The 20,622-nt window shown below is 43.2% G+C and overlaps 1 protein-coding gene and 1 pseudogene across 3 annotated transcripts in view; both read left to right on the top strand.

Annotated features, from left to right (window-relative positions):
* Positions 1 to 3,277: 3,277 nt before the first annotated feature.
* Positions 3,278 to 20,622, top strand: part of PTPN21 (protein tyrosine phosphatase non-receptor type 21) — a 71,514-nt gene continuing 54,169 nt past the window's right edge. For all 3 annotated transcript variants that reach the window (XR_004045082.2, XM_030883646.2, XM_030883649.3), the window contains exons 1-2: positions 3,278 to 3,505; positions 7,663 to 8,044. Coding sequence is in view for 2 of the 3 variants with exons in the window: in XM_030883646.2 (XP_030739506.1) it covers positions 7,865 to 8,044 (180 nt within the window). In the remaining variant the exon portion in view is untranslated. The remainder of the gene's footprint in view (positions 3,506 to 7,662; positions 8,045 to 20,622) is intronic.
* On the top strand, positions 14,918 to 16,085 carry LOC115867359 (HIG1 domain family member 1A, mitochondrial pseudogene; annotated as a pseudogene).

Genomic DNA, 20,622 nt, shown 5'->3' with positions numbered 1-20,622 from the left:
TTCTTTGAATGCCTAATGAACTTTTTATTTGTCCTTCCAGACACAGCCAGAAGCTGATCATAGTGATAAACTGAATATCACTCCACTTAGAATATCTACCCATTAAGTGTATTTGCCTACTAGAATTATATATTCACCTGTTCCTCACATGGTGAGTCTTTGAGAACAGGGCCATACATCTTATTTATCTTTCTCTTTGCAGCATTTGGCTTCCAAGAGATGAGGTTTGAATAGACAAGTTTTTTCATTAGTGAATATCTCATGGCATGTCTACCCTTGGATCAAAAGCCCTTAAGTGTTGGGAATTCCAGTCACAGCAATTGCTTTTGCTATGGAAGCTGACATACTTTTCTTCATTTTCTTGTCCATTGAACAAATATATTGCCAGCATCATCATGGTAATTTATATAGTGAGAGATAGTGGGTACTCACCAAGTATCAAAGCAGATTAATTTCTTAACCCCTAAGGAAGTATCAGTCAGTGTACCACCAAAACCACAATTTCTTTCCCTTTATTGAACATCTTTTCACTGTAGAAATTTTTAAATTTTTACTTTGTTTTAAAGAGAATTACCTTCACAGGAAGAAGAATGTATATCACTTCTGGGTAGCAAGAGGAGGTAAAAATACAGACAGATATGTAATTGCTTATTCATCTACACACTCTCTGTAGACGGGTACATAGTATTATGGTAACACCAGTTACCCCCAGGAGGAGTGCAGGAAAGTAAGAAGGAGACTTTTCCTTGCACCGTTTTGTATCTTTTGGGGTTGAACCATATAAATTATCTCACTTCCTTCCATACAAACAGAAGCCAATAATAATTTCATGCCGAACACTTTGAAGTCTTTGTTCAAGTGGCTTGTCATGGGGCTGTTACTGTCAAATTAACATGGTTGCAGGAAAATAGAGCTTAAGGACTTGGTCAGCAAGTGGCACTTGTGGACCGTGAGGGAGGAAGTTCAGCTCAGTGTATAACATCGCTTGGGTTTTACAATCATTTTCTATTTTTAAAATTCTTTTATTTTCTTCCCGATTCAATTAACAAGTTTTTATTTAGTGCCTACCCTCTGCCCAGTAGTGTCCTAGGAATTCTAGGAGATATAAAAGAAGCCTACATGAAACAGTTTTTAACGTTCTTGCCAAGTGTGGGGATCACTGTGGAATGGGGTGGCTAGCAAGTTGTGCTGGAAGCAGAGCCTTGAATTGACGCTTGGAGAGCAACAGAAGGCTTAGACAAAGGGAAGGGGGGGGGGCGGAGGTGCTCTGGGCCAGGAGAAACGGTTTGATGGGGGCAGTAGGGGAGAAGAGAGGAATAAGGATGGTCATAAGAGGCTGAGGCCGATTTAGAAAGGCCCTAAAAGGTCAGGCAGAACAGCTTAGCCTTAGGGGTCCATTGGGAGTGATAAACCTCAAGGAGACGTAAGCCTAGTATTCACATGGAAAGAAGAGAGAGCACAAACCAGAGGCATGGAGACCGCCCTTGTTGCAGTAAGTCAGATGTAAAATGATGAGGGATGAAGGTTTGGATTAGAATGGGGGGGGGAGGGGGGCATTCAGGAACAGAGAGGAAAGAAAGCATTCATGAGATGTTTCAAAGGAGGAAGTGGCAGGCCTTGATGTTAGGCTGGAGATGGAGAAGACTCACACGTAATTTCAGTTTTTCTATATTGGGAAACCAGAGAGCCACTCATTTTCTCTTTTCTTCGCACACGAATTGACCCCCTCATGGTGTCCAGTTGAAATTCAATTATAAGCAGAATTGATTGATTTTCTTCCATATAGAAACACATGTAATCCTATTTGCCTTGAGCTCCATTACCCAAGCTGAGTCCTGCCTAGGGTTTGTTCTTCCATCGCACTCCTACTTCCAGGATGGCGCTTTCCACTTAGGCCTTGTTTGTCATGCGTATGTGCGGTGTGTAGGTTTATTACCCACTAGACTAGAAGTCCTTTGTGAGCAGGGACCATGAGTAAGTACTCACTAAGTGTCTGTTAACTGTTGAAGAAAATGAGATCTAAATGAAATGTAACATAAGAAAGCTTTCCAGAAACATATTTTTTTAAAAAATCATTTAAATAAAATTTACATAATAAAAATGTCTCTGCTCCAATCACTCAAACCATATGCCAGGGAAAGGCGAAACACCCTATTGTGATGGTGTTAGGGACACAATTTTATTCCTTGGCTTAAGTGTTGCCATGCAGTAATAAAAATAATAATGCAGTGTAATAATACCATGTAATAATAAAAATTGCTAATAGGGCTTAGAATGAAACATTTCACACAAGTTACTGGATAGTGATTATTATTATTATTATTTTCGGTATGTGGGCTTCTCACTGCTGCGGCCTCTCCCGCCGCGGAGCACAGGCCCTGGACGCACAGGCCCAACGGCCATGGCTCACGGGCCCAGCCGCTCCGCGCCATGCGTAATCCTCCCGGACCAGGGCACGAACCCGCGTACCCTGCACCGGCAGGCGGACCCCCAACCACTGCGCCACCAGGGAAGCCCAGATAGTGATGATTATTATTATCATTTTACAGGAGATGAGCAGGCACAGAAAGGTTAAGAAACTCGCACACGGCGACCCAGCTAAGTAAGCGTTGGCGCTGAGATTTGAACCCAGACAATTTTGACTCTGGAGTTCCCCATCCTTAAGAGCTTTACTTTGTACTGCATTAAGCACACAGCTCTTTTGAAGACCTACAGGTTATTTGAGGCATAACCTTTTTCAGGGGAAGGGGACTTTGGCACCCTGTACTACCAATCAGTGTTTTTCCTTTTTTTATGGGCTATATCCTTAGACGTAAGCATGGGAGGAAGAAATTGAATGTTTGAACTGTTTTCAGAAATGTATAAGAGTAAACGAACAACTCCAGCAATAATAGAATTTTACAGAACACCTAAGAACAACACGGGAATAAAACCCTTTACATGGCACCGAAATAATATCCCCCTCCTCTCATTTTTATTAAAAGCCTTGCTTTATTTGGAAACTCTTAAAATAAGTGGTCATAGGATTAAAAAAAGCCGCGGCGCGCCCCCTCCCCTGCGGCCGGGCGCAGCTGTCCGCGCCTCCCCCGCCCGCATTCCAATTCTCTGAGGTCACGGGCAGCCACCGCCTCCCCGGATCCGCCCGCCCGGCCCAGGGGGAGGGACGCCCGGCCCCGGCCGCTCCGCTGCTCCGGCCGCGCGTCCTGTGCCCGTCCGCCCGCCTTCCTGCTGCCCCGGCCCCCGGCCGGTTTCTTTGTGCGGCGCTGCCGGCCGGCGTGTCCCTTCTCCGGGCCTCTCCCCTCGCCGCGGCCGCCGCGGGACCCTGCGCGGGGGAATGCTCTGCGGGCCGAGTTCGGGGAGACAGGAAGTGAGGCGTGCGAGCCCCATGAGCGCGCCGCGGCGCGGGCTGGCGTGCGGGCGCGGCTGCGGCGGCCGCGCGGCGGGGCCCTGGGAGGCGGGCCGCTGAACTGGGCGCGCGGCCCCGAGGATGCGGGAGCGGGAGCAGGTGAGGGCGCGGGGCCCGGGCCGGCGGGCGGCGGGGGGCGGGCGGGCGGGCGCGGGGCCGAGCGCTGGCGTGTGTCCGCGAGCCGGGACCCCGGAGCGCGTCGGCCGGCCCCGGAGTCCTGGAGGATGGGTCCCAGCTCCCAGACCTAAGGCAGGAGCGTAACAAAGAAAAAAGTCTTCTTTTCCAGGTTCTCTCTGATCTACTTGAGTAATTTCTAAAGGGGTCTTGAACTTGTATTCTGAACTCCTCGTCTGATTGTAGCGGCTTAATTCTGGATCAGAGTTTTAAACGTTTTAGGCATATTTGTGCCTCTTAGAATATTAAGTGCGAGATTTGCTAGGTAACTTTGGCGAGAAGGCGAGTAGGGAAGGACTGTTTCGTGGTGATGACTTGTTTTGGTTTTGGAGTAAAGATTGTTTACTCTGGAAAAAAGAATTCTTGGGTCTGCAAATTCCGACTTGTGATTTCTGCAAATCCTGATTAGATTGGCCGCTCTTGGCATGCCCGTCTTAATTTTCTTTTTTGCTGAGAAAGCCTTATAATAATATGCTCGCAAACACGTTCAAAACACTCCGTGTGCTCCAGGTGACAAGCGCTGTATGCCTAATGGTTGCTGACAGATTTTTTTTTTTTTCCTTCGGTACGCGGGCCTCTCACTGTTGTGGCCTCTCCCATTGCGGAGCACACGCGCCGGACGCTCAGGCTCAGCGGCCATGGCTCACGGGCTCAGCCGCTCCGCGGCATGTGGGATTTTCCCGGACCAGGGCACGAACCCGTGTCCCCTGCATCGGCAGGCGGACTCTCAACCACTGCGCCACCAGGGAAGCCCCAGATTTTTTTTTTTTAAGTTTGGGATATGATAGATTTTTACTCTGAAAGTAGTTGTCTGCTGTTCCTAGCACATTTTATTCTCGAGTTCTACGCATAAATGTTTTGTTCAGGAGAAACATGCGTTTGATTTAATGCTATAGATCTATATATTATTCTAAAAATGTCATATACTCATTTAGTGATTGTTTTATTTGAAAGCATCATTAGCAGAATTACGTGTAGTGAGGACTTTAGCAACAAGGCGGGAAACTACAGGATTCAGAATTAAACTGTATTTGAGGAACTTCTGAAAGGTGATGTAAAAACATTAAAATGAATTCACAAATATCTCGGACTGCCTTTTGAAGCCTTGAACAGAATTTAATATATACCTGTTTTTTATTTCATAACAAAGTGATTTTGTAGAGAAACAAAATATCTCCTAGTATTTTCCTTCAAAAGCTAATTATGAATTTTCTGTTTACTTTAGTAGTTAGATACGTTAGAATTCCAGATCCAACTACCTTTCAAATTGTTTCATATTATTTTACACCCGAAATAGACATCCCCCCAAAGCATCTTAAATTTCTACTCCTCTATCCAAACATTCATAACTTTATGACATCATTTGGTAGCAAATACTGCACATAACTGAAAATTAAATGTGTCAATTGTTAATTTTGTAAATTATTAAGCAGAACATTACTTTTGCACGTCTTAATAAACAAAAAGCAAGCTATTCTTATGGATAGATCTTGGGGAAAAATGCATCTGATACACACACACACCCTTCAGCTTTTTCAATTACATTATAACATATACCAAAATAAAAAAGAGAAAACATTGGCTTTTCTTTATCCTTGATGCAGTAAAACATTTCACACTCAGGGACAACTGAAAGTTTTACTCTGTTTGCTTCATCAGAGCTTAAGTTAATGATTAAGTTATATAGTGTAGTACCTACTGCCTACAAGGCATAGTTTTATATAGTGTAGTATCTACTGCCTTCAAGGCAGTGAAGAGAATACCATATTTGAACACCCCCCAATGCAAATTTTCATCTTTCCTCTGTACTTAATCTGTCCTCTTTCCAGTTATCACAATTTCTATGTAAAATTTAAATTCACCATTTAATCACTTGAAAGGGTATTTAGTATATATATGTATATATAATCTTTTAAAATTTATACAGACACTCATAACTTATCAGGCAATTTTCTAGTTGAAAGCTTATTATTTAAAGTTCTCATTTCTTGATTTTTTTTTTCTTTCATTTTGCCTCAGCTATCTATTTGGTTTATACCCTGACATAGAAAAGAGCATTGAAAACTGCAGGTGGAGCCCATGTCTTTTCGTAATATCTATTTTCTATTCCCCCCTTTAGTATGGTGCTTTTACCTTACAAAGGTACACAACAAATGTTAACACAATTCTTTATGTAGTTCTAGTTTTCTTTTTTTCCTCTGGCCTTCTTCCTCTATTCCTGGTTTTTAACTTTTATTTTTCTTACTATCTGGAGATAACCAGAGCTCAAAACCAAAACAAAATCCAAAAAACAAACAGAAAATCGTGGTTGGGTCCTTATTAGAGATACAGCCATGTATGTAATTATAGCATGCTTGTAATCTCCTTAAGAGCAAAGACGGCTTATTAGGACTCGTCTTAGATTTCTCTAAAGGGCCACTACACTGCCTTGTACTCAGAGACGCAATACACTTTTGTGGAATGGAATTATAAAATGTTAAGTTTGGCAAAGCCTAGTGTAATAGCTAAACTATATACTCTAGCTCTGCCACCCCCCAGCCCTGAGTGCCCATCACCTCTGGGGCTGACACGCAGTAGAAAAAGCAGAAAAGAGCAGAGGACTGGGAATGAGGAATCTGGGATCGGTTCCCAACTCAGCCCGTCCTAGTGTGAGGCTGAGAAAGCCGCTTCTCCCGAGGCCTGGGTTCTGTGTCCGCCAGATGAGAGGGTTGGGGGCTGCCCTTGCCCCTCCGGGCGGTTCCCGGCCCAAGTTCAGGGTAACCAGCCGCGGCCGAGCCTTGCCAAACGATTCATCCTCGGGGGAAGCCTCTGTTCAGAAGATAACGGAGAGTGGGAACCGTCCCGGGATTCTGGAACTATCTGGGATTTTGTCGACTCGTTTAGGGGAACAAAAAATCCAGCCAATGTAAAAGTTCCAAGCTGCCGCTCAAGGCCAGTTTGCTTCAGCCCAGGAGGTACCACCAACGGGTGTTGTTTAGAAAGTTTTAAGTCGCGTATTTTGGCGGAGGTCCTGAAGCTCCAAATCGGGATTCAAACGGACCCCACCCAAACCTCCCCCTCGCCTCTGGGGCTCTAGCCGGGTCCTTTAAGTGTTCCCTACGGCATCAGCGGGAGCCTGTACTCTCCTAGAGCATCCGTCCGGAAACGCGGTCGCAGGCGGAGGGTTCCGGGGCCTCTGCGGCTGTGGGTTGCTCGGGCAACGTCGCCTGCTTTTCCGTGGGGGGGAGGACGAGGGAGGAGCCGGAGCTATCCCTAGTCTTCTTGGCCTCACGGGCTTGTTGAGCAGCGTCCTCCCCGCATTAACTTGGGAGGGCGTTTAAGGGCCTTGCCCCCCTCCTCTTCTGGGCTGCGGCCCCGCTTAGGTGAAGGCGGTCACCGCCTCTTTAGGCGTCCCCATCCGGAAAGGGGCCGGGGCCAGGGCCACGCTTTTCAGAACTTCCACGCGTCTGGTAGTAATCCGATAACAAGCATTTGTAGGGTCTTTTATAATTTGTTTATAAATAAATCGATTTTGTGACGTAAATATTTATAAACCAGAGAGTTCTACAAATGCTTGTTAAGTGTTCACCTCGTTTGAACCTCACAGCTGCCCTGTGTTACAGGGGATTATTCCATTCGGGTTCAGGGTTAATTTGCCTAATTGGGACTGAGACTTGAACGTAGCTCTTTTGGAGGGTTTTTGCAATTATCTCACTTAAGGACTAAAGAACCCTAACATTTGGAGTATCGGGGAGCCAAAAAGAGTTAACTATGAAAAAACAAAACTTATGTAAAATAGAAAGAGGACCAGTAATGCTAGCTACTAAATTTGGCGTTTTAGTAGTGTCAGCCATTATCTCATTTAATCCTGAAGTTAGCCACACGTTGTCACTACTATCTGTGGGATTGAGTGAGGGGTGGAATCTGACCCAGGGCGTAACACAGCTCTGATGATAAACTTCCCCACTGCCTCCCAGATCCTGCTAATGCCTTATTTTTCCAGAAGAGAGGGAAAGCTTAGATATAGCTTTATTAATTTTTATTTTTGAAAACAAAGCCCAGATTTGCTATTGCCTATGTAACCGGTGTTCCTCTTTCCCCAGCACTGGCGTGGGTGCTCCCATCACCTGGTCTTTGGAGACTCAGTTGCTTTTTAATGGCGGCAGCAGCTGCTGGGTGAGCAGCCGGAGACTGTACAGTACTCCTCCCTTCAGGACAGGATTGCTTTCTCTCGCCATTACCACCACTGGATTGGTGGCGGTGCTTTTCCCTTTTCACCCCTCCAACTCTTGAAGGGAGAAGAAGATGCCACTGCCATTTGGATTGAAACTAAAACGCACCCGGCGCTACACGGTATCCAGCAAGAGCTGCCTGGTTGCCCGGATCCAGCTGCTCAACAATGAGTTTGTAGAGTTCACGCTGTCCGTGGAGAGCACTGGCCAGGAGAGCCTAGAGGCTGTGGCCCAGAGACTGGAGCTTCGGGAGGTAAGCCCCGGAAAAGGCTGCAGGCTTCTCTGGGCGGGCTTTGTTCCTTACTTTCCAGCTACTATCGTGCGCGCTGTCTTCTCAAAGTATGAGCCTGTAAGCCCTTCTCCCCACCAGGAAGGAATAATACAGAGCAAAGAGGTCTTTCCTTGGGTGTGCCCCGTAAGAGAATTACCAATGCCTGAGTTTTGAAAATGTTTATATGTTCCCCCAAAATGTTATCCAGAATGAGATAGGAATGCATTTTGGAATCTGAGTGAAGAAGCCATCTTGGAAATGGATCCTTTCAGCCCCCCCCCCGCAGCCATCCAGCTGGCACTCAGCCAAGTCATTCCCAAATTCCTGACCCACAGAATTGTGAGCAAAATAAAATGGTTGTTTGAAGCCACGTTAAAAAAAAAAAAGGAATGCATTTTGGATTATCCAAGTAGTTCTGGTCTTCTGGTGTAATGCCACATGGGTTGTCCTGATCTAGTACAGTTTACTGACTTCATTCATTCATTCAACATTCATTGATTGTTTTGCACAGGCCAAGCCAAAATTCGAGAGACATATTGCCCCGGTTTGAATTCTGGTTTCTTCATCAATTAGTTGTTTAACATTACGTGAGTTATGTGACCTGTCTGAGCTCTGGTTCCTTCATCTGAACCATGGGATAACAGTGGTGCCTGTGGTTGTGATTTAATGTGCATGTAAAGCCATAGCTCTAATAACTATAGTCTGTTACAGTAATCATAGGGAAGTTTGCCCTGGAAAACCCCTAATCCAGTCTGTAGGAAGTTGTGAAGTCCTCAAGTATCCATACAGTGTCTTAAATTCAAAATGCTGTGTAAGGCCTGTGAAGAAAGGAGCTCTAATTAAACCCAGGTCCCTTCCAGTCTTTGGCTGCCTGGTTCTGGGGTAAGAGAAAGATGAAAAAACGGGTTATTTCACTTAAATGCCTATGTTGTAGCCTTGACTGGAAATCCTGCTAATGGTGTAGTTCATAAAAAGTCAGGAATAGATAAGCTGTGCCCCTGGTGAACATCCATTCATTTGATCGGTCTTTATTAAAGACTTATTAAGTGCCAAGCTCATACGTACTAGGAGCTCACCCTACTGTTGATACCAGTAAGAAAGCAGGCGTGATGCATGCGATGATGGGGGAAGTAGAGGGTGCTATAGACAGCAGGGAGAGGCAGCAAAGGGGAAAGCTTCCCAGGGCGAGTGATGTCTGAGCTGGGACCTGAAGGTGGGGCAGGGTGGGCCTCTCAAGGGCTGGAAAAGACTATGCCAACAAAGGAACTGCACAAGGCCCAAGACACAGGCAGAGGAAAGGTTGTAGAGCAGGGGCCACCTAATGCGGGGTTCTTGTTAAAGGGTTTGGGCTTGTCCTGAAAGTAGTGGGGAAGTTAGTGAAGAGTTTTTAAATAGGCGTGTGGTGTGATTGTTTTTATGAAGCGTGAATCCTTTGGAGAATGACTAGAAAGGAATAGAGTTGCGGTTCAGATGGTAGTCACTTGGGTTTGGATGGGGCTGGAGACAAGTGAGTGGCATCTGGAGATATTCAGGACCTACCTATCAAGTAATGGGGAGGCACTCGCCGGGGTCCAGGTGGATCCTAAGGTTACCAGTAAATGGTGGGGACTATATAGCTGAGGGAAGACACACAAAAGGAAGAGCAGGTTTGAGGGGAGCTGGGAGAGGCGTGTGGTGAGTTCAGTTTCAGACGTACTGAGTTTGAGGTGCCAACTGGGGACGTTGAGCAGGTAGAGTATGTGCAGGTCTGGAGTGCAGGTGAGAGATCCAGGCTGGAGGAAAGAGATTTGGAGATCCTCAGCCTAGGCCAGTTAACCTGGGAGAGGGTATGAGAGAAGAAGACAATTTAGCATACTCCTTGGAGTTGAACAGAGGGAGAGCCTTAGAAGGAAACTAAAATGGAGCGGCCCAAGGAGAAAGTAAACCAGGAGCGCCGACCTCAGTGACTGGTCCTGCCTACTTGCATCCATTCCATCTTTTTTGCTTCCTTCACGCATTTTTCCTTTTTTCCTATTTTGGTTTCTTTTTCCTGTAATTTCTTCCTCATGCACCAGGTCTGCGTACAACCACTAGAGTCAACTGCTTGAGGAACTGTGGTTAATTTATTTTTGTACCCAAAGTACTACACGTGGAATGGGCTTAATAAATACAGGTTGAACTGAACCCACAGGCATTGCTTTGCTTCTCTGTTAGTCAAGAAGCCCAGAGAAATTGCCATCCCTTGTTTGAGGTTATCAGACTCAGGAACAAGCAGCTTCATACAGCTATGGGTATATAATGAGACGGATTTTTTTTTTTTTTTTTTTTTTGCGGTACGCGGGCCTCTCACTGTTGTGGTCTCTCCCGTTGCGGAGCACAGGCTCCGGACGCGCAGGCTCAGCGGCCATGGCTCACGGGCCCAGCCGCTCAGCGGCATGTGGGATCCTCCCGGACCAGGGCACGAACCCGCGTCCCCTGCATCGGCAGGCGGACCCGCAACCACTGCGCCACCAGGGAAGCCGAGACTGATTTTTAACAGAAGGGAAGAGTGCTCTAAATGGGAACAGGTGTGGTCTCTAGAAAATCTCTTGCCCCTGGACAGGCCGTCCCACTATTTCCAACATTTAAGGACAGTCATGGTTAGAAAGTTTGTATAGCAAACTTTTCAAAGCTCCAGAAGCTCTGCTCTGTAGCATGTAAACAGATGGCTTAGGCCGAGGCCTAATCTTGCCCAATGACTGTTTAGAAATCATCTGAGTCAGGGCAACACCTGTTCTTAGTTTGTGTCCATACATCACTTAGGAGATTCATACCAAGAGAGAGTGGTATGTTATCTTGCAGTGTTCTCCCGTCAAGAAAACTCAGAATTATCATAGCATGTAGATTTGGCTGCTAAGCTTTGCTATTGCCCAAATTTAAGCTGGGGGGAAAAATCTTTACTTTCCTTGCTTCGTTGAATAACATTTCACTTCTATTATGACAATTATAAGGGCCATACGATAATCCCATTGTAATGCTGTACCTGGCAGCTTCAACTATATGGGTAACATTTTATTGCTTAAGCTGAATGTGTGGTTAAATGAGGCTTGTCAGTCTTCATTGTTTTTTGACTGTGTGAGGTATTTGATAATACATTAAGGAACTACAAACAGAAAGGTTAATATATTTGTATCCAATATAGTTAACTTAGATTGTCAACTTTTTTCAAAACCCACCATATTTGCACTGTGGAAAGTGGCTTTTAAAAATGGGGGGAAAAATGATTGCTGCAGGAAAATACTGCTGGTCATTACAGCACCGTCCTCTCAGAGCTGTTGAAGTTCCTTGCATATCATTCACTGAGTTTCATAACACTTTTTCAAGAGAAGCTATGGGAGTCTTTACAGAATTTAAGGGGAATTAGAAAACTTTCTAATTTTGAAAGTATATGTTAGAGAGGGTTGATGGAGGTGGTGAGAGAAGAGTGTATCAGCTGGGCATAACTACTCCCATGGGCGGTGTGTCCTTGAAAGAATATCACAATCTAGAATGAGGTGGTCAGCCTTAAGAACCTGTTTCAGAGAGTAAGACCTGCGTTACCCCAGCTCCTTGAGAATTTGTAAAACCAGGTTGCAAGTTCAGTAATTTACGATGAGATTTGGAACTACCAGGGGCCCCAAGAATGTGTGCCCTCTGGCCAGGCCATGATCTCCCTTCAGGCAGGCCATGTGGAAGCTGGAGCAAACCAGAAATTGCTTGGTGAGCCTGGAATCAGAGAAGGGAAATTGCCCAGAAAACCTTCCATATCTTCATAAGGGGAGTAGTACTGCCTCACGGACCAGACAAGTTCCTCTGTGTATCATTTCTGGGCTGTGCTAGGGTGGGCACTGCCTCTACTGGCCTCTTGAGAAGGCTGTTTAATAGAGTGATTAAGACATTTGCCAGTTGGATTAGAAACACCTGGGTTTGGATCCCAGCTGCCACTTACCAGTTGTGTGACATTGGGCACCTTACTTAATTCCCCAAGTCCAATGGTTTTTCATCTGTAAATTGGGGATGATAATAATGTCTATTTGACAGTGGTTGTGAGGATACAATCTTAAATGTAAAACATTTAATAGAGGACCTAGTATTTAGGAAACTCAGTAAGTGTTATTCTTCAGCACTGCTATTGTTATTTGTGACTCCCATTTCCACATTGTGGTGACTGACCTCTTCAAATTAACTCTTTTCTTGCTTTTGTAAATATCTTTGTTTCTTCCTTTTACTAAGAGATGAATACATGCTTGTTTTATAAGACGTTCTTATAGTACAAACAAGTACAGCAGCCACTGGTAATTGCACTTCTTACATTGCTAAACTTAAATTTCTAGTATATCATTGTAATTTAGCAGTCATATTTGAACCTCTATTTTCATGCCAGCTGAAATTAATTTGTACAATGTCACTGCCTCATTGCCCTCAAATAGAGCTTCAGTAAGTTTTTACTTCTCTGATAGGTTTTACTTCTCTGTTTCTTCCCTCTTGCCCTCAACCTAACCCCTAGGATTTAAACAAAAAAAAATTTTTTAATGAGATTTTGGATTAAGGCTTATATCTTTTCTTTAGGGTACGTCTTTTTCAAGAATTCTTTTAAAATCTTATATTACATTTGATAATCACATTTTAATCATGCTATCATAGGTTTTAATTAGATTCATTGCAAAATATTATTTCTTATATATCTTAATCTTTATCTTAATGTCCTTATTCGGCTTAAATGTACATTTGGTTGGAGTTTTTATTTTAAGTTTTAAAATCTTCAGTTAGGAAACAGGGACATTTTAAAAATCCTCAAACCTTTTGGGAAATTCCCTGACCATCCAGTGGTTAGGACTGGGCGCTTTCACTGCGGTGACCTGGGTTCGATCCCTGGTCGGGGAACTAAGATCCTGTAAGCCATGTGGTGTGGCCAAAAAAAAAAAAAATATCCTGGAAACCTTTTGAAGGTAACTTTATCGTGCTTCTGCTATGATATGATAACACACACATTATGTGTTAGTTTTATAACTTAAATTTTAGAGGGCAGTTTTCTTTCAGCTATTTCTGAGTGTTTTGTGTAGAGGGGAAGGAGGGTCCTTGTTGTCTGCATGTATGGCCTACATACATAACTTTTTCAAATAACAGGTTTGAAATTGAGATGGATCCTAAGCCACCCCTAAGATTACCTCCAAAGCATTTTTTTTTTTTTTTGCGATACGCGGGCCTCTCACTGTTGTGGCCTCTCACCGTTGTGGCCTCTCCCCTCGCGGAGCACAGGCTCCGGACTCGCAGGCTCAGCGGCCATGGCTCACGGGCCCAGCCGCTCCATGGCATGTGGGATCTTCCCAGACCGGGGCATGAACCCGTGTCCCCTGCATCGGCAGGCAGACTCTCAACCCCTGCGCCACCATGGAAGCCCCCTCCAAGGCATTTTGATGAATAAGTTGAAAAGTCTAACAAAACTTAGAAGTTCTTACTTTGGCCTCTCATTTTAAAATTCTAATTATAGGCTTTGATATTTGGTTACTCTGTTGTGGTTTATCACAGATATTCAGAAAATGTTTTTAAAATTGTATTTGAAGTGCATCACACATATGTCAAGTTTTTATCCTTTGGAATGTAAACTCCATCAGAGCAGGACTGTGGTATCACCAGTGTCTGGAATAGTGCCTTGTACCTCATAGTACATGGTTGCTGAATCAGTGCCTACTTAGTTTAAAAATTAAGGTTCTTGTTTTGAATTTAGACTGATAAGCACAGACTGCAGTTCAGTTAAGTCAGCCTTTATTTGCTGTATGATTTTATTTCCTGGAGAGAATTGAACATTTACCAACTTTGAACAGAGGTAGAAAAGAACCTTTCTTCGTTAGATTTTCTTTTTCATTTTGGGCCTTCTTCTCAAATACCTAGAAAAAGGGTTTTAGAGACTCTCTGAGGTTAGATTGCTCTATCAGGGGAGTGTCAACTTCTCTGCTGAACTTTGAACAGGTTCTTATGTTTTCTGACAAATGGAGAAATTTTTTGGCTAAGGGATTTGTTGGAATAGAGAGGAATCATGCACTTAATACAAACCATTACTCTCAAGCACAACTTTAGAAAGTGTTCTTGGCCCTCAGAGTGTTTTATTTTAAATCAGTGTCTTAGGTATTCCAAATATCCACTGACCTATCTTGACTGTTATCTGAGCAGACCTCAAGAATTTCATGCACATTTCCTTCTGTACTAGCTGTTTTCATTTGGACTCTAAAAATAGCTGAAATATGTGTACGATAAGAGTATAATACCTGCAAACTTTTTAACCTTTGGGCTGAGTAGTTATTCATTCAGGTATGTATGTTATAAAACAGGTAAGATTGACGTATAGACAAGGATCAGTAAATAGTTGAGTTAGATCTATTGGACCATCTGAAGCAAATGTAAATCTTACATTGGCCTCTCTACCTAGATAAAGAAAGCTTTCCAAAGTCCAAACCTGATTATAAATGAGCAAGGATTTTTCTTGATTTTAGATTTTCTGTTATTTGTCTTACTTGGTCTAGATAATTAATAACTAGTCATATATATAAGTAGAGGGACTATACACATAAACATGGAGATATTATGCATTTTAGAATAATGTATTATCACACAAGTTATTATAGAATTTGGATACCTGTTTACTTAAAGAAATGGAATATTCAACCTTCACTTAATTTCTAATAAATTTAAGGGGTAATAGTCTGAGATGTTTTTCTCCCAGTGCTGAATTTTTCACCTAAGAGACATTGGAGATGTCCTTGAATCTCTGTCACCAATGATCTATCATAATAGTGTGGTCTCGAGAAGCCGGTAGGAGGCTGCGACGTTGTGCCGTTGTCTGAAGATTCTTCAATCACTATGTCAAGTGACACAGATGTTTCTCTTTCTTCATATGGTGAAGATTAGGGATCTAAATTTACCCTAAAAGCTAGAGAGGCACCATTTGTCCGCATTGGAATGGCAGGTTTTGCAGCAATCGTTGCATATGGATTATATAAATTGAAGAACAGGGGCAATACTAAAATGTCTGTTCACCTGATCCACATGCGTGTGGCAGCCCAAGGCTTTGTTGTGGGAGCAGTGACTCTTGGTATGGGCTATTCCATGTATCAAGAAATCTGGGCAGAACCTAAACCTTAGAAGAGGAGATGCTGTCTTGGTCTTGGTGGTGCTTGCTTTAGTTAGACATCTCATATTGAGGTTATATGTTTATGTTGAAAATAAATTCTGTGGGTCGGACAATAACATGGTAATTTGAATATTGGCTTCCTTTCTTGCAGGCTTGATTTGCCTAGTGGCTAGTTCACTAGCTAGGTCATTCAGGGGAGTCAGATGAGCACAAAAACATGTCACTTTTAAATGCACTTGATAGTGGTACAATGTCCACCTTCTTAAACTCTTCTGATAAAATTAGTTGTAAAGAGGACAACATGCCAAACCTGTAAATGCTCCCAGTTGCTGCAGACTGTCATATGCTTTTGATGTAATGTAGGAGTCCTATTTACCCCAGTTAATTTAACTCTTTCTGACTGCCTTGTGGACTGAGTACTGTTTTTAAGGTCTGGTTGGCTCTTGAAGAACCCTTTCAGAACAGTGCACGGAATACAACCTTATAAACCTCCCAGCAACTATGTGTGTGTTTTTAAACCAAACCTAAAGAGCTGGTAACAGCTGCTTTGAAGTAGTATCTGTTTCAGAATCATAGTTGTAAACATGAGAGTAACTTAACTGTAGATCCCCGTTTAGCTGTTTTGTAATTGCAGAATTATAGTTTGCTGCTGTTATAGTAGAATAATTTTGAAATGGCATTTTGAAATAGAAGTGTGTATTTTAAGTGCTAATGCAAAGGTAAATGAAAAATACTTTTTAAATGTGTGCAGTCTGTTTATTTTCTCTGAAAGAATCATAAATGTTAAACTAAATAAATTGCCTGTAATGGGAGTGATTTATGAGCAAGTTGGTTTGGTCAGACATTATACCAACTTTGGTATACTACAGAATGCTTTGTTGTACTTGTGAAATTCTCTTGTCTAACCTGAATTTACATTCCATGGTGATAACATGGTAAATGTAGTGTTATTAAAGTAAGTGAACACACACACAAAAATAAATAAATAAATAATAGTGTGGTCTCATGACCATATGGAATTGAGATGCATTTGCTCATATGGGGAGGTTTGTGAGTTGTTACAAAATGGCAGACATGGGGAACTGACGGTGTTTTAGGGGCTCTAAGTTCTGTCCATTGTTCTTGGCGTATATGGTTCCAGATCTAATTCCTTATAATGCTAGACGCTCTAACAGCTTTCTGCTGTCCTCCTCGCGGGTGGATGAACATTGTCATGCTGGAAGCTTGACCTGCCTTATCTCATTTAATCCTCACGATGAGTTGGGCATTGTTTTTCCATTTTAAAAGGAGGAAACAGAAGTTCTGAAAAATTGGGTGATTTGCTGTGCAAATCTGGGCAATCATACAGCAGAAGAGCCAGAATTTGAGTTTGTATCTGTCACTTCTGCTTGAACTTTAACTTTTAAAATTATAAGTGACATGGACCCCTTTGAGACTGTGATCAAAATGCAGAATTTTGCATACAACTTCACGTGGGTCTTGGATACACCCCTCTTTCAGTCGTCTGTGAGCTCAGGCTGTGGGTACAGTGGGTACAGTTGACTGTGGGTACAGTCGTCTATGAGCTCAGGCTTTGTACTCATGCAAGAGGCAATCTTTCCCCTTCTCTCGGCTTAACAGGATCTTTCTTCCCTAATCTTTCTTTTCTCCAGAGTGAAGGTGGTGGTAGGATGGAAGATTTGTGAAAAATTCAAGACCTTCATATTTTTAAGAAAATAATTTGCCTCTGAAGTATCACTCCTCCCCCACTTCCCCTGCAAATGCCTGTTTTTTTTTTGTTTTGGTTTTTTTTGCTGTATGTGGGCCTCTCACTGTTGTGGCCTCTCCCGTTGCGGAGCACAGGCTCCAGACGCGCAGGCCCAGCGGCCGTGGCTTACGGGCCCAGCCGCTCCGCGGCACGTGGGATCTCCCCGGACCAGGGCACGAACCCGTGTCCCCCGCATCGGCAGGCGGACTCTCAACCACTGCGCCACCAGGGAAGCCCCAAATGCCTGTTTTGAATGGCCTTTATCTTTAGATCTCAAAAAAGGCCATGTGGGGTATTCATTTCCTCACTTGGACAATTAATGTTAAGGAAAAAAAATCTCCCTTCAAGGAGGAAAGGGAGGAGGTTGTGAATGGTCGTTCCTTTATTGTACCTCTGATGGTAGATCCAATCTGTCTTCCCTACCAAACAGCACCTTTGTGCCCACCTAGGCAGTAGGTATGCGACAGTTCTCCAGTGAATGAACGGATGACTCATATTTCCTTCACGCATTAACCAATTCCCCCGGCCAGTTGTTGAGCGCTGTACTTCATTTGTCTTGTCAGACACACACCCTACCTGAACATGGCATTTTCTTTTCTGTTAACAAAGCCTTTGCTCATATCACTGCCTTAACAATATGTTGGTTTAGCAAATATTTTCCTATTTGGTTCTCCAAGCAGTTTGTTCATAAATAAATGTCACTTGGATTTATCTTTTAATGAACTGACAGGATACCCAGAGGCAATTTACATTCTTAAGAATCAGCTTAAGGGACTTCCCTGCTAGTGAAGTGGATAACACTCTGCGCTCCCAATGCAGGGGGCCCGGGTTCTATCCCTGGTCAGGGAACTAGATCCCACATGCATGCTGCAACCATGCCATACTAAGGAGCCCACGTGACACAACTAAGGAGCCCGCCTGCCACAACTAAGACCCAGTGCAACCAAATAAATAATAAATTAAAGAAAAAAAAAAAAGAATCAGCTTAAGATGTTAATTTCAAAAAAAAAAAAGAAAAAGATGTTAATTTCACTAGAAGAAACACGCATGTCACAAATCCTATATGAGAAGTAGCAGCATGTTATAGAAATAACTTCTATCAAGGGTTTGTGCCACCTTATGTAGATCATCCAAATGAAATCACAGGTGTGCAGAGTTTTTATTTATAAATAGGACAGAGTGTGTTATTTTGAACAAGCTTTAACTGAGCAGGCTAAGAAAATACACAAGTAATTTCATGCTGGGTGGAAACAGCTCATTTCCTTGTGAATATAAAAACAACTTGTCTTTGCTCAGTCATGTTACAATTATTTAGACGGCTCAGACTTTGACTTGACAAATTAATTTCGATATCAAGTGGATTTTTAGCAGATTGAACTTTGTACCATCAAATTCAACTGCAGTTGGCAAAGCACGGGGTTTTGTAGGCAACAAGGTGGAGTTTTGGTGCTAATTGAATATGGGTTCAAATCCCTGTACACTACCTGTGTGGCCCAAGGAAACCAACTTCTCTGGATTTTGTTTCTTTCATATATGATACGGGATAGTAACAGTAGCTTTCTGTTGGGTACTGACAAGGTGCCTAGCACTGTACTAGATGCTTTACGTAGATTTAATTTAATCCTGAGTTAATTGACTTCCTTCCTCCTTCCACCATCTCAGAGATGGAGTGGACCAAAGATGGGCAGTGTCCACACCAAGGGGAGGTCCTGGTGCAGGTCACTTGTTGTAGTATAGAGTTATTTTTCTTTAGTCATTTCCGTTTTCTTTTGCATCATGTAGATTTGTTCGTTGGTTGGAATAATTTACTGAGAAAGATGGATTGGAGAAAAATGACTCAAGGTGTTGTCATTAAGTCAGCCAATTAAGTTCACAGCTATACCACTGAGAATAAAGATATTCCTTATAATACCCTTTCTCTTCTTCCCAGAGTTTGGAATGAATCATCTAGAAAATAACCTTAATTCTCACCCATATTTTGCAAATGCATATTTGTTTGTACTTTTATGTCTGGCACGTATTTTGAAGTCAGGTTTATGTTTGAATGGTGACTTAAGGAAAAGAACACTTCTACATTCTATGTTGCAGTAGGATAACAGAAAGAAAAGTGAAGCATGTTTAATAATGAAGACTACATCTAAAACTACATATTATTATTTGTTCAATATCTGTGACCCATTGCTAGAGTGCAGACTTCACTGTCCATTACAGTACCCCCTGGGCCTGGCTGGGGCAACTAGTAAGTGACAGCCCCCAGCTAGAGTTCAGGTCTTTCAGCTGCAGGTTTAACACTTTTCCCTCAACGACGCTCTACTTTTCCTTTGAGCCATTGCCATTTTTCTAAAGAAAAGCAATCCAATTGTTGTATTTTTTTAAAATAATTTATTTTAAAAGGAAAGAAAGAGAAAAATTGCCAAAGAGAAAGCCCCATTAGTGAAGGAAGCATTTAAGTGTAGAATTTTCTATACTACAGTAGATGTAATATGAAATTTTATACTGTTTAAGGGGACTTAAACTCTGATAATAAGAGTTAATATTACTTGAGCACTTATTGCATATGAAACATTGTTTTAAGTGCTTTTAATGTTTTCGCTTATTTTGATCCCCAACAATCCTATGAGTGAGGTACTCATATCCATCTTAATTTTACAGATGGTGAACAGAGACAAAGAGTTGTTAAGTAACTTGCTCATGGTTATGTGGCAGAGACCACAACGGGACTAGTTCTTCTGCCTTCTTTTTTTTTTTCGGTACGCGGGCCTCTCACCGTTGTGGCCTCTCACCGTTGTGGCCTCTCTCTCTGCGGAGCGCAGGCTCCGGACGCGCAGGCTCAGCGGTCATGGCTCATGGGCCCAGCCGCTCCGTGGCATGTGGGATCCTCCCGGACCGGGGGACGAACCCGTGTCCCCTGCATCGGCAGGCGGACTCTCAACCACTGCGCCACCAGGGAAGCCCCTTCTTCTGCCTTCTTGATCAGCATCTTTCCTCCCGGTATGTGACCTTGGGCCAGTGACAGGTGGCCTGCCACGGAGCGTGTGCCCTTAAGGACAGCCTGGCACAGTGCAGCCTCCCAAATCTGATGGAGATTGTTTAAAGTACTCTTGAGATTTGTTATCTTTTATTTTAATTACTACTACAATTTATTTTGTTTAAAATATGTTTTTGAAGCCACATCAGGCAAAGGAAGATAAGTCTGAGAAGGAACATGAATCATGATTAGGCCGCAAGACACGGCTGGGAATGTCTGAAGTGCTGAGGGCAGAGCTGTTTGATAGGAAGCCTTTTGCGAGCTTGTTTCCTGGCAGAGTTGGAAGTAGCAGTCTGATGAAATACACCCCAGGAGAGTTCCTTGCTGAGACATTTTCCAAAGCAAGATCTGGTTGCACTGCTGTTGGATGAACTTGGGAGCTTCTAGAGTCAGAATCTGCATCCAGACAAGAAAAAGTGGTAGAACCAGTGAGCCTGTTGAAGCACTTGCTGCCTTTATTGATAGAACTGGATCACTGTGATTTAGCTGCTGTGCACACAGATATTATTTCCACCCGTTACGGCAGTTCACACCACCCAAATGTTTCCGTTCTACCATCTGTGAATTATGAGCATGGGGACAGGGCCACTATAAATTGTTATTCCACTTTTAATTCCTCTTCTGCAAGTCATGATTCTATCATTTAACCTTTGCATCTG

Source organism: Globicephala melas, chromosome 2 (assembly GCF_963455315.2).
Source record: "Globicephala melas chromosome 2, mGloMel1.2, whole genome shotgun sequence".
NCBI lineage: Eukaryota > Metazoa > Chordata > Mammalia > Artiodactyla > Delphinidae > Globicephala > Globicephala melas.
The sequence above is the reverse complement of the archived record's forward strand: the minus strand, read 5'-3'. Positions and strand labels throughout refer to the sequence as shown.